At 49.0% G+C, this 12,059-nt stretch overlaps 1 protein-coding gene across 1 annotated transcript in view; it reads left to right on the forward strand.

Moving 5' to 3' along the window:
- LOC139791014 (uncharacterized) overlaps positions 1-11,645 on the forward strand; it is a gene marked incomplete at its 3' end in the record, with an annotated part of 50,297 nt that extends 38,652 nt beyond the window's left edge. The window contains 2 exon segments of the mRNA XM_071732804.1: positions 11,136-11,196; positions 11,231-11,645. Coding sequence (XP_071588905.1) covers positions 11,136-11,196; positions 11,231-11,645 — 476 coding nt within the window.
- Between the last annotated feature and the right edge of the window lie 414 nt (positions 11,646-12,059).

Genomic DNA, 12,059 nt, shown 5'->3' on the forward strand with positions numbered 1-12,059 from the left:
TCTGTGGGTCAGAACCTCTGTGTCGGGATCTCTGGGTCCATTCTCTGGGTCTGGGGGGACCTGGGGGGGGGTCAATCTATGGGGCAGAATCAATGGGGCAGGGATCAATTGGGTGGGATCTGTGGGGTGGAATCTATGGGTCAGGGATCTCTAGGTCTGGATCTGTGGGGCAGAACCTCTGGGTCGGGATCTGTGTGGCTGGGGGGGATCTTGGGTCCGATCTATGGGGCAGAAATGAATGGGTCAGGATCCATGGGTCAGGATCTATGGGTCAGGATCCATGGGTCAGGATCTATGGGTCAGGATCTATGGGGCAGGATCTATGGGGCAGGATCTATGGGTCAGGATCCATGGGTCAGGATCTATGGGGCAGGATCTATGGGTCAGGATCTATGGGTCAGGATCTATGGGGCAGGATCCATGGGTCAGGATCTATGGGTCAGGATCCATGGGGCAGGATTTATGGGTCAGGATCTATGGGGCAGGATCTATGGGGCAGGATCTATGGGGAAGGATCTATGGGTCAGGATCTATGGGGCAGGATCTATGGGTCAGGATCTATGGGTCAGGATCTATGGCTCAGGATCTATGGGGCAGGATCCATGGGTCAGGATCTATGGGTCAGGATCTATGGGTCAGGATCTATGGGGCAGGATCTATGGGTCAGGATCTATGGGGCAGGATCCGTGGGGCAGGATCTATGGGTCAGGATCTATGGGTCAGGATCTATGGGTCAGGATCCATGGGTCAGGATCTATGGGGCAGGATCTATGGGGCAGGATCTATGGGGCAGGATCCATGGGTCAGGATCTATGGGGCAGGATCTATGGGGCAGGATCTGTGGGGCAGAATCCCCAGGTCAGGATCTATGGGGCAGGATCTATGGGTCAGGATCCATGGGTCAGGATCTATGGGGCAGGATCTATGGGGCAGGATCTATGGGTCAGGATCCATGGGTCAGGATCTATGGGGCAGGATCTATGGGTCAGGATCCATGGGTCAGGATCTATGGGTCAGGATCTATGGGTCAGGATCTATGGGGCAGGATCTATGGGTCAGGATCCATGGGTCAGGATCTATGGGGCAGGATCCATGGGTCAGGATCTATGGGTCAGGATCCATGGGTCAGGATCTATGGGTCAGGATCCATGGGTCAGGATCCATGGGTCAGGATCTATGGGGCAGGATCTATGGGTCAGGATCCATGGGGCAGGATCTATGGGTCAGGATCTATGGGGCAGGATCTATGGGTCAGGATCTATGGGGCAGGATCTATGGGGCAGGATCCATGGGTCAGGATCCATGGGTCAGGATCTATGGGTCAGGATCTATGGGTCAGGATCTATGGGGCAGGATCTATGGGTCAGGATCTATGGGGCAGGATCTATGGGGCAGGATCCATGGGGCAGGATCTATGGGTCAGGATCTATGGGGCAGGATCTATGGGTCAGGATCTATGGGTCAGGATCCATGGGTCAGGATCCATGGGTCAGGATCTATGGGTCAGGATCTATGGGGCAGGATCCATGGGTCAGGATCTATGGGTCAGGATCTATGGGGCAGGATCCATGGGTCAGGATCTATGGGGCAGGATCTATGGGTCAGGATCCATGGGTCAGGATCTATGGGTCAGGATCTATGGGGCAGGATCTATGGGGCAGGATCTATGGGGCAGGATCCATGGGTCAGGATCTATGGGTCAGGATCCATGGGGCAGGATCCATGGGTCAGGATCTATGGGGCAGGATCTATGGGTCAGGATCTATGGGGCAGGATCTATGGGGTAGGATCTATGGGTCAGGATCTATGGGGCAGGATCTATGGGGCAGGATCTATGGGGCAGGATCTATGGGTCAGGATCCATGGGTCAGGATCTATGGGGCAGGATCTATGGGGCAGGATCTATGGGGCAGGATCTATGGGTCAGGATCCATGGGACAGGATCTATGGGGCAGGATCTATGGGTCAGGATCTGTGGGGCAGGATCTATGGGGCAGGATCTATGGGGCAGGATCTATGGGGCAGGATCCATGGGGCAGGATCTATGGGGCAGGATCTATGGGTCAGGATCCATGGGTCAGGATCTATGGGGCAGGATCTATGGGGCAGGATCCATAGGGCAGGATCCATGGGTCAGGATCTATGGGGCAGGATCTATGGGGCAGGATCTATGGGGCAGGATCCATGGGGCAGGATCTATGGGGCAGGATCTATGGGTCAGGATCTATGGGGCAGGATCTATGGGGCAGGATCTATGGGTCAGGATCTATGGGGCAGGATCTATGGGGCAGGATCCATGGGGCAGGATCTATGGGTCAGGATCCATGGGTCAGGATCCATGGGTCAGGATCTATGGGGCAGGATCTATGGGTCAGGATCCATGGGGCAGGATCTATGGGTCAGGATCTATGGGTCAGGATCTATGGGGCAGGATCTATGGGTCAGGATCTATGGGGCAGGATCTATGGGGCAGGATCCATGGGTCAGGATCTATGGGTCAGGATCTATGGGTCAGGATCTGTGGGTCAGGATCTATGGGGCAGGATCTGTGGGTCAGGATCTATGGGTCAGGATCCATGGGTCAGGATCTATGGGTCAGGATCTGTGGGGCAGGACCTATGGGTCAGGATCTATGGGGCAGGATCTATGGGTCAGGATCTATGGGGCAGGATCCATGGGGCAGGATCCATGGGTCAGGATCTATGGGTCAGGATCTATGGGTCAGGATCTATGGGGCAGGATCTATGGGTCAGGATCTCTGGGTCAGGATCTATGGGTCAGGATCTATGGGGCAGGATCCATGGGGCAGTATCTATGGGTCAGGATCTATGGGGCAGGATCTATGGGGCAGGATCTATGGGTCAGGATCCATGGGGCAGGATATATGGGGCAGGATCTATGGGGCAGGATCCATGGGTCAGGATCTATGGGTCAGGATCTATGGGGCAGGATCTATGGGTCAGGATCTATGGGGCAGGATCCATGGGGCAGGATCCATGGGTCAGGATCTATGGGTCAGGATCTATGGGGCAGGATCTATGGGGCAGGATCTATGGGTCAGGATCTATGGGGCAGGATCTATGGGGCAGGATCTATGGGTCAGGATCTATGGGTCAGGATCTATGGGGCAGGATCTATGGGTCAGGATCTATGGGGCAGGATCTATGGGGCAGGATCTATGGGTCAGGATCTATGGGGCAGGATCTATGGGGCAGGATCCATGGGTCAGGATCTATGGGGCAGGATCTATGGGGCAGGACTGATGGGTCAGGATCCATGGGTCAGGATCTATGGGTCAGGATCTATGGGGCAGGATCTATGGGTCAGGATCCATGGGGAGGGATCTATGGGGCAGGATCTATGGGTCAGGATCTATGGGTCAGGATCTATGGGGCAGGATCTATGGGTCAGGATCTATGGGTCAGGATCTATGGGGCAGGATCTATGGGGCAGGATCCATGGGGCAGGATCTATGGGTCAGGATCTATGGGTCAGGATCTATGGGGCAGGATCTATGGGGCAGGATCCATGGGTCAGGATCCATGGGGCAGGATCTATGGGTCAGGATCTGTGGGTCAGGATCCATGGGGCAGGATCTATGGGGCAGGATCTATGGGGCAGGATCTATGGGGCAGGATCTGTGGGTCAGGATCCATGGGTCAGGATCTATGGGGCAGGATCCATGGGTCAGGATCTATGGGTCAGGATCTGTGGGTCAGGATCTATGGGTCAGGATCTATGGGGCAGGATCTATGGGTCAGGATCTATGGGGCAGGATCTATGGGTCAGGATCCATGGGTCAGGATCTATGGGGAGGGATCTATGGGGCAGGATCCATGGGTCAGGATCCATGGGTCAGGATCTATGGGGCAGGATCTATGGGGCAGGATCTATGGGTCAGGATCCATGGGGAGGGATCTATGGGGCAGGATCTATGGGTCAGGATCTATGGGTCAGGATCTATGGGGCAGGATCCATGGGTCAGGATCTATGGGTCAGGATCTATGGGGCAGGATCTATGGGGCAGGATCTATGGGGCAGGATCTATGGGGCAGGATCCATGGGGAGGGATCTATGGGGCAGGATCTATGGGTCAGGATCCATGGGGAGGGATCTATGGGTCAGGATCTATGGGTCAGGATCTATGGGTCAGGATCTATGGGGCAGGATCTATGGGGCAGGATCTATGGGTCAGGATCTATGGGGCAGGATCTATGGGGCAGGATCTATGGGTCAGGATCTATGGGGCAGGATCTATGGTTCAGGATCTATGGGTCAGGATCTATGGGGCAGGATCCATGGGTCAGGATCTATGGGTCAGGATCTATGGGTCAGGATCCATGGGGCAGGATCTATGGGTCAGGATCTATGGGTCAGGATCCATAGGTCAGGATCTATGGGGCAGGATCTATGGGGCAGGATCCATGGGTCAGGATCTATGGGTCAGGATCTATGGGGCAGGATCTATGGGGCAGGATCTATGGGTCAGGATCTATGGGTCAGGATCTATGGGGCAGGATCTGTGGGGCAGGATCTATGGGTCAGGATCCATGGGGAGGGATCTATGGGTCAGGATCTATGGGGCAGGATCCATGGGTCAGGATCTATGGGTCAGGATCTATGGGTCAGGATCCATGGGGCAGGATCTATGGGGCAGGATCTATGGGGCAGGATCCATGGGTCAGGATCTGTGGGGCAGATTCTATGGGGCAGGATCTATGGGGCAGGATCAATGGGTCAGGATCTATGGGGCAGGATCTATGGGTCAGGATCCATGGGTCAGGATCTATGGGGCAGGATCTATGGGGCAGGATCTATGGGGCAGGATCCATGGGGCAGGATCCATGGGGCAGGATCTATGGGGCAGGATCTATGGGGCAGGATCTATGGGTCAGGATCCATGGGGCAGGATCTATGGGTCAGGATCTATGGGTCAGGATCTATGGGGCAGGATCTATGGGGCAGGATCCATGGGTCAGGATCTATGGGTCAGGATCTATGGGGCAGGATCTATGGGTCAGGATCTATGGGTCAGGATCTATGGGGCAGGATCTATGGGTCAGGATCTATGGGTCAGGATCTATGGGGCAGGATCTATGGGGCAGGATCCATGGGGCAGGATCTATGGGGCACGATCTATGGGGCAGGATCTATGGGGCAGGATCTATGGGGCAGGATCTATGGGTCAGGATCCATGGGGCAGGATCTATGGGTCAGGATCTATGGGTCAGGATCTATGGGGCAGGATCTATGGGGCAGGATCCATGGGTCAGGATCTATGGGTCAGGATCTATGGGGCAGGATCTATGGGTCAGGATCTATGGGTCAGGATCTATGGGGCAGGATCTATGGGTCAGGATCTATGGGTCAGGATCTATGGGGCAGGATCTATGGGGCAGGATCCATGGGGCAGGATCTATGGGGCACGATCTATGGGGCAGGATCTATGGGGCAGGATCTATGGGGCAGGATCTGTGGGTCAGGATCTATGGGGCAGGATCTGTGGGTCAGGATCTATGGGTCAGGATCTATGGGTCAGGATCCATGGGTCAGGATCTATGGGTCAGGATCTATGGGGCAGGATCTATGGGGCAGGATCCATGGGGCAGGATCTATGGGTCAGGATCCATGGGTCAGGATCTATGGGGCAGAATCCATGGGTCAGGATCTATGGGGCAGGATCTATGGGTCAGGATCTATGGGGCAGGATCTATGGGTCAGGATCCATGGGTCAGGATCTGTGGGGCAGGATCCATGGGGCAGGATCTATGGGGCAGGATCTATGGGGCAGGATCTATGGGGCAGGATCCATGGGTCAGGATCTATGGGTCAGGATCTATGGGGCAGGATCTATGGGGCAGGATCTATGGGTCAGGATCCATGGGTCAGGATCTATGGGGCAGGATCCATGGGTCAGGATCTATGGGGCAGGATCTATGGGGCAGGATCTATGGGTCAGGATCTATGGGTCAGGATCCATGGGGCAGGATCCATGGGGCAGGATCCATGGGGCAGGATCTATGGGGCAGGATCTATGGGGCAGGATCCATGGGGCAGGATCTATGGGGCAGGATCCATGGGGCAGGATCTATGGGGCAGGATCTATGGGTCAGGATCTATGGGTCAGGATCCGTGGGGCAGGGTTTGGGGTCTCTGGGATCCGTTTTGGGGTGGATTGGGGGGATTTCGAGGTGGATTTGGGGGCGTTTTGGGGCATTTTGGGGGCGTTTTTGGGGGTTTTTTTGGGGGTCGGGGGTGGGATCTATGGGGCAGCCCCACAGAATCTGGGGGTCCAGCCCCCCAAGGGCTTCTTTTCCCCCTAGAAAAACAACAACAACAACAAAAAAAGAGGGAAAAAAACCCAAAAAAACAAAAAAAAGGGAAAAACCCCAAAGGGTTTGGGGTGGGGTCTGAGCCCCAAGGGACCCCAAAGGGACCCCCTGGGACCCCCACTTCCCTCCCAGTCCCTCCCAGTTCCTCCCAGTTCCCTCCCAGTTGCTCCCAGTCCTTCCCAGTGTACTCTTAGTAACTCCCAGTCCCTCCCAGTTCCCTTCCAGTCCCTCCCAGTTGCTCCCAGTCCTTCCCAGTTGACCCCAAGTCACTCCCAGTCCCTTCCAGTCCCTCCCAGTTGACCCCAAAGCCCTCCCAGTTTCTTCTGATCCCTCCCAGTCCCCTCCCAGTCCCTCGCAGTCCCTCCCAGTTCCCTCCCAGTTCCCTCCCAGTCTTTCCCAGTTCATCCCAGTTGCCTTCAGTTGGCTCCCAGTTGCCTTCAGTTGGCTCCCAGTTCCTCCCAGTTCCCTCCCCGATCCCTCCCAGTTTCCTCCCAGTTCCTCCCAGTTGACTTCAAGTCACTCCCAGTCCCTCCCAGTCTCTCCCAGTTCACCCCAAATCACTCCCAGGAGCCTCCCAGTTCTTCCCAGTTGCTCCCAGTCCCTCCCAGTTGCCTCCCAGTCCCTCCCAGTTCCTCCCAGTCCTTCCCAGTTGACCCCAAATCACTCCCAATAGCCTCCCAGTTCTTCCCAGTTGACTCCCAGTTCCTCCCAGTTTCCTCCCAGTCCTTCTCAGTTGACTCTTAGTAACTGCCAGTCCATCCCAGTTCCTCCCAGTTCCTCCCAGATCCCTCTCAGTCCCTCCCAGTTCCCTCCCAATTGCTCCCAGTTCCTCCCAGTTGACCCCAAAGCCCTCCCAGTTGCCTCCCAGTTGCCTCCCAGTTTCCTCCCAGTTTCCTCCCAGTTGAATTCAAGTCACTCCCAGTCCCTCCCAGTCTCTCCCAGTTCACCCCAAATCACTCCCAGTAGCCTCCCAGTTCTTCCCAGATGCTCCCAGTCCCTCCCAGTTGACTCTAAATCCCTCCCAGTTCTTCCCAGTCCCTCCCAGTTCCCCCCAATCCCCTCCCAGCCCCTCCCAGTTGACCTGAAAGCCCTCCCAGTTTCTTTCAGTCCCTTCCAGTTGCCTCCCAATCCCTCCCAGTCCTTCCCAGTTCACCCCAAATCACTCCCAGTAGCCTCCCAGTTCTTCCCAGTTGCTCCCAGTCCCTCCCAGTTGACTCTAAATCCCTCCCAGTTCTTCCCAGTCCCTCCCAGTTCCCCCCAATCCCCTCCCAGCCCCTCCCAGTTGACCTGAAAGCCCTCCCAGTTTCTTTCAGTCCCTTCCAGTTGCCTCCCAGTCCCTCCCAGTCCTTCCCAGTTCACCCCAACTCACTGCCAGTAGCCTCCAAGTTCTTCCCAGTTGCTCCCAGTTGCTCCCAGTTCCCTCCCAGTTCTTTCCAGTTGACTCTTAGTAACTCGCAATCCATCCCAGTTCCTCCCAGTTCACCCAGTTCTTACAGTTCATCCCAGTTGCCCTCAGTTGGCTCCCAGTTAGCTCTCAGTCCCTCCCAGTTCCCTCCCAGTCCATCCCAGCCCCTCCCAGTTCCTTCCAATTCCCCCCAGTTGACCTCTAAATCCCTCCCAGTTTATTCCAGTCCCTCTCAGTCCCTTCCAGTTCTCTCCCAGTCCCTCCCAGTGCCTCCCAGTCCCTCCCAGTCCCTCCCAGTCCCTCCCAGTGCCTCCCAGTCCCTCCCAGTCCCCTCCAATCCCCTCCCAGTCCCTCCCAGTCCCTCCCAGTCCCTTCCAGTCCCTCCCACTCCCTCCCAGTCCCTCCCAGTGCCTCCCAGTCCCCTCCCAATCCCCTCCCAGTGCCTCCCAGTCCCTGACCCCCCCGTCCCGGTGCTCTCCCAGTGCCTCCCAGTCCCTCCCAGTCCCTCCCAGTCCCCCCAACCCCCTCCAATCTCCTCCCAGTCCCCCCCAACCCCTCTCCAGTGCCTCCCAGTCCCTCCCAGTCCCTCCCAGTCCCCCCAACCCCCTCCAATCCCCTCCAATCCCCCCAGTCCCCTCCCAGTCCCCTCCCAGTTCCTCCCAGTGCCTCCCAGTGCCCTGGGCTTCACCCCCCCCGCAGCCCCGAGGAGCCCCTCATCAGCGGATGGGCTCTTCTTCAGGTACGGGGAGAGTCCCCGGAAACGGGGAAAACGCCCCAAAAAAAAGAGTGGGGAAAAAGGGATGGGGAAAGTTCCCCAAAAAAAATGGGGGAAAAAAGGGAGAAAATGGAAAAAAAAGGGGGAAAAAAAATGGGAAAAAATGGGAAAAAAATGGAGAAAAATGAAAGAATAAAAAGAAAAAAGGAGAAAAAAGAAAACAAAAGAAAAAAAATGGGAAAAAATGAAAAAAAGAAAAAAAACGAAAAAAAGGGAAAAAAATGAAAAAAAGGGAAAAAAATGAAAAAAAACGATGAAAACGAAAAAAAAAGGAAGAAAAATTCAGGTACCTCGCCATTGGCGGTGAGAGACCCCGGAAACGGGGAAAACGCCCCAAAAAAAGAGTTTGGGGAAAAAGAAAGGGAAAGTTCCCCCCAAAAATGGGGGAAAATAGGGAGAAAATGGAAATAAAAGGGAAAAAAATGGAAAAAAAAATGAAGGAAAAAAAAAGAAAAAAAAGAAAAAAAAGAGAAAAAAGAAAAAAAATGAAAAAAAAAGAAAAAACCGAAAAAAAGGGAAAAAAATGGAAAAAAGGGAAAAAAATGAAAAAAGGGAAAAAAATGAAAAAACCGAAGAAAATGAAAAAAAGGAAGAAAAATTCAGGTACCTCCCCAGCGGCGGTGAGAGACCCCGGAAACGGGGAAAACGCCCCAAAAAAGAGTTGGAAAAAAGAAAGGGAAAGTTCCCCCCAAAAATGGGGAAAAAAGGGAGAAAATGGAAATAAAGGGGGAAAAAAATGGAAAAAAAATGGAAAAAAATGAAAGAAAAAAAAAGAAAAAAAGAAAAAAAAGAGAAAAAAGAAAAAAAACGAAAAAAAACGAAAGAAAGGGAAAAAATGAAAAAAAAAAAACACAAGCGAAAAAAAATGAAAAAAAGGGGAAAAAAAACGGGAAAAATGGGAAAAAATGAAAAAAACCGAAAAAAATGAAAAAACGAAGAAAAATTCAGGTACCTCCCCATCGGCGGTGAGAGACCCCGGAAACGGGGAAAACGCCCCAAAAAAAAGAGTGGGGAAAAAGGATAGGGAAAGTTCCCCGAAAAAATGGGGGGAAAAAGGGAGAAAATGGGAAAAAAGGGGAAAAAAGGGAAAAAAAAGGAAAAAAAAAGTAAGAAAAAAAAAGAAAAAAAAGAGAAAAAAGAAAAAAAAAAAGAAAAAAGAAAAAAAACGAAAAAAAATGAAAGAAAGGGAAAAATGAAAAAAAAAAAAAAACCCGAAAAAAATGAAAAAAGGGGAAAAAAACGGAAAAATGGGAAAAAATGAAAAAAAACGAAAAAAAACCGAAAAAACACGAAGAAAATTCAGGTACCTCGCCAGCGGAGGGGAGAGACCCCAGAAACGGGGAAAACGCCCCAAAAAAAGAGTTTGGGAAAAAGGACAGGGAAATGTCCCCCCCAAAAAATGGGGAAAAATAGGGAGATAAAGGAAAAAAATGGAAAAAAAATGGAAAAAAAACCCGAAAATAAATGAAAAGAAATGAAGAAAAAAAAGAAAAAAAAGGAAAAAAAGAGAAAAAAGAAAAAAAACGAAAAAAACGAAAAAAAGGGAAAAAAATGAAAAAAACCGAAAAAAACCCGAAAAAAAGAAGGAAAAAAAGGGAAAAAAAAAACGGAAAAAATGGGAAAAATGAAAAAAAAACGAAAAAAAACCGAAAAAAACGAAGAAAATTCAGGTACCTCGCCATCGACAGTGAGAGAGACCAGAAACGGGGAAAACGCCCCAAAAAAGAGCCCTGGGAAAAAGACAGGGAAAGTCCCCCCAAAAAACGGGAAAAAAAGGGAGATAAAGGAAAAAAATGGAAAAAAATGGAAAAAAAACCGGAAAATAAATGAAAAGAAATGAAGAAAAAAAGAAAAAAAAAGGAAAAAAAGAGAAAAAAGAAAAAACCCAAAAAAAAAAACGAAAAAAAGGGAAAAAAATGAAAAAAACCAGGGAAATTTCGCCAAAAAACAGGGGAAAAAAAGGGAAAAAGGAAAAAAAATGGAAAAAAGAGAAAAAAATGAAAAAAAAATGGTAAAAAAACCGAAAAAAAACCCGAAAAAAAAAGAAGAAAAATGAAGAGAAATTCAGGTACCTCGCCCTCGACACTGAGAGAGACCAGAAACGGGGAAAACGCCCCAAAAAAGAGCCCTGGGAAAAAGACAGGGAAAGTCCCCCAAAAACGGGGGGAAAAAGGGAGAAAAAGGAAAAAAAACGAAAAAAAAGGGAAAAAAAAGAAAAAAAATGGAAGAAAAGGAAAGAAAGGAACGAAAAAAAATGAAAAAAGGGAAAAAAATGAAAAAACCGAAGAAAATGAAAGAAAAGGAAGAAAAATGCAGGTACCTCGCCCGCGGCGGTGAGAGACCCCGGAAACGGGGAAAACGCCCCAAAAAAAAGAGTTTGGGGAAAAAGAAAGGGAAATGTCCCAAAAAAAATGGGGAAAATAAGGAGAAAATGGAAATAAAAGGGGAAAAAAATGGAAAAAAAATGGAAAAAAAAATGAAAGAAAAAAAAAAGAAAAGAAGAGAAAAAAGAGAAAAAAGAGAAAAAAGAGAAAAAAGAGAAAAAAGAGAAAAAAGAGAAAAAAGAGAAAAAAGAGAAAAAAGAGAAAAAAGAGAAAAAAGAGAAAAAAGAGAAAAAAGAGAAAAAAGAGAAAAAAGAGAAAAAAGAGAAAAAAGAGAAAAAAGAGAAAAAAGAGAAAAAAGAGAAAAAAATGAAAAAATGAAAAAAATGGAAAAAAAATGAAAAGAAATGAAGAAAAAAAAGAAAAAAAGAGAAAAAAGAGAAAAAAGAAAAAAACGAAAAAAAAACAAAAAAAAGGGAAAAAAACGAAAAAAAGGGAAAAAATGGAAAAAAATGGAAAAAAAAGGAAAAAAATGAAAGAAAAAAAGAGAAAGAAGAAAAAACGAAAAAAAAACGAAAAAAGGGGAAAAAAAAACGAAAAAAAAGGGGAAAAAATGGAAAAAATGGAAAAAAAAGGAAAAAAATGAAGAAAAAAAAGAAAAAGAAAAAAAAAGAAAAAAACGAAAAAAACAAAAAAAAAACGACAAAAAAGGGAAAAAAAAACGAAAAAAAGGGAAAAAACCGAAAAAAATGGAAAAAACCGAAAAAAAACTAAAAAAACCGAAGAGAAATTCAGGTACCTCGCCAGCGGAGGTGAGAGACCCCGGAAACGGGGAAAACGCCCCAAAAAAAAGAGTTGGGAAAAAGGATAGGGAAAGTTCCCCGAAAAAATGGGGGGAAAAGGAGAAAATGGGAAAAAAAGGGGAAAAAATTGAAAGCAAGAAAAAAAGAAAAAAGAGAGAAAAAAGAAAAAAAAGAGAAAAAAGAAAAAACCGAAAAAAACCGAAAAAAAGGGAAAAAAAACGAAAAAAAGGAAAAAAATGAAGGAAAAAAAAAGAAAAAAATGAAAGAAAAAAAAGAAAAAAGAAAAAAAAAGAAAAACCGAAAAAAACGACAAAAAAAAATGGTAAAAAACCGAAAAAAATGAAAAAAATGGAAAAAAACAAACAAAAAAAAAAAACCGAAAAATGGGAAAAAATGAAAAAAAACGAAAAAAGCCGGGAAAAA

This window comes from Heliangelus exortis, unplaced genomic scaffold, assembly GCF_036169615.1.
Source record: "Heliangelus exortis unplaced genomic scaffold, bHelExo1.hap1 Scaffold_84, whole genome shotgun sequence".
In the NCBI taxonomy this organism is placed as follows: domain Eukaryota; kingdom Metazoa; phylum Chordata; class Aves; order Apodiformes; family Trochilidae; genus Heliangelus; species Heliangelus exortis.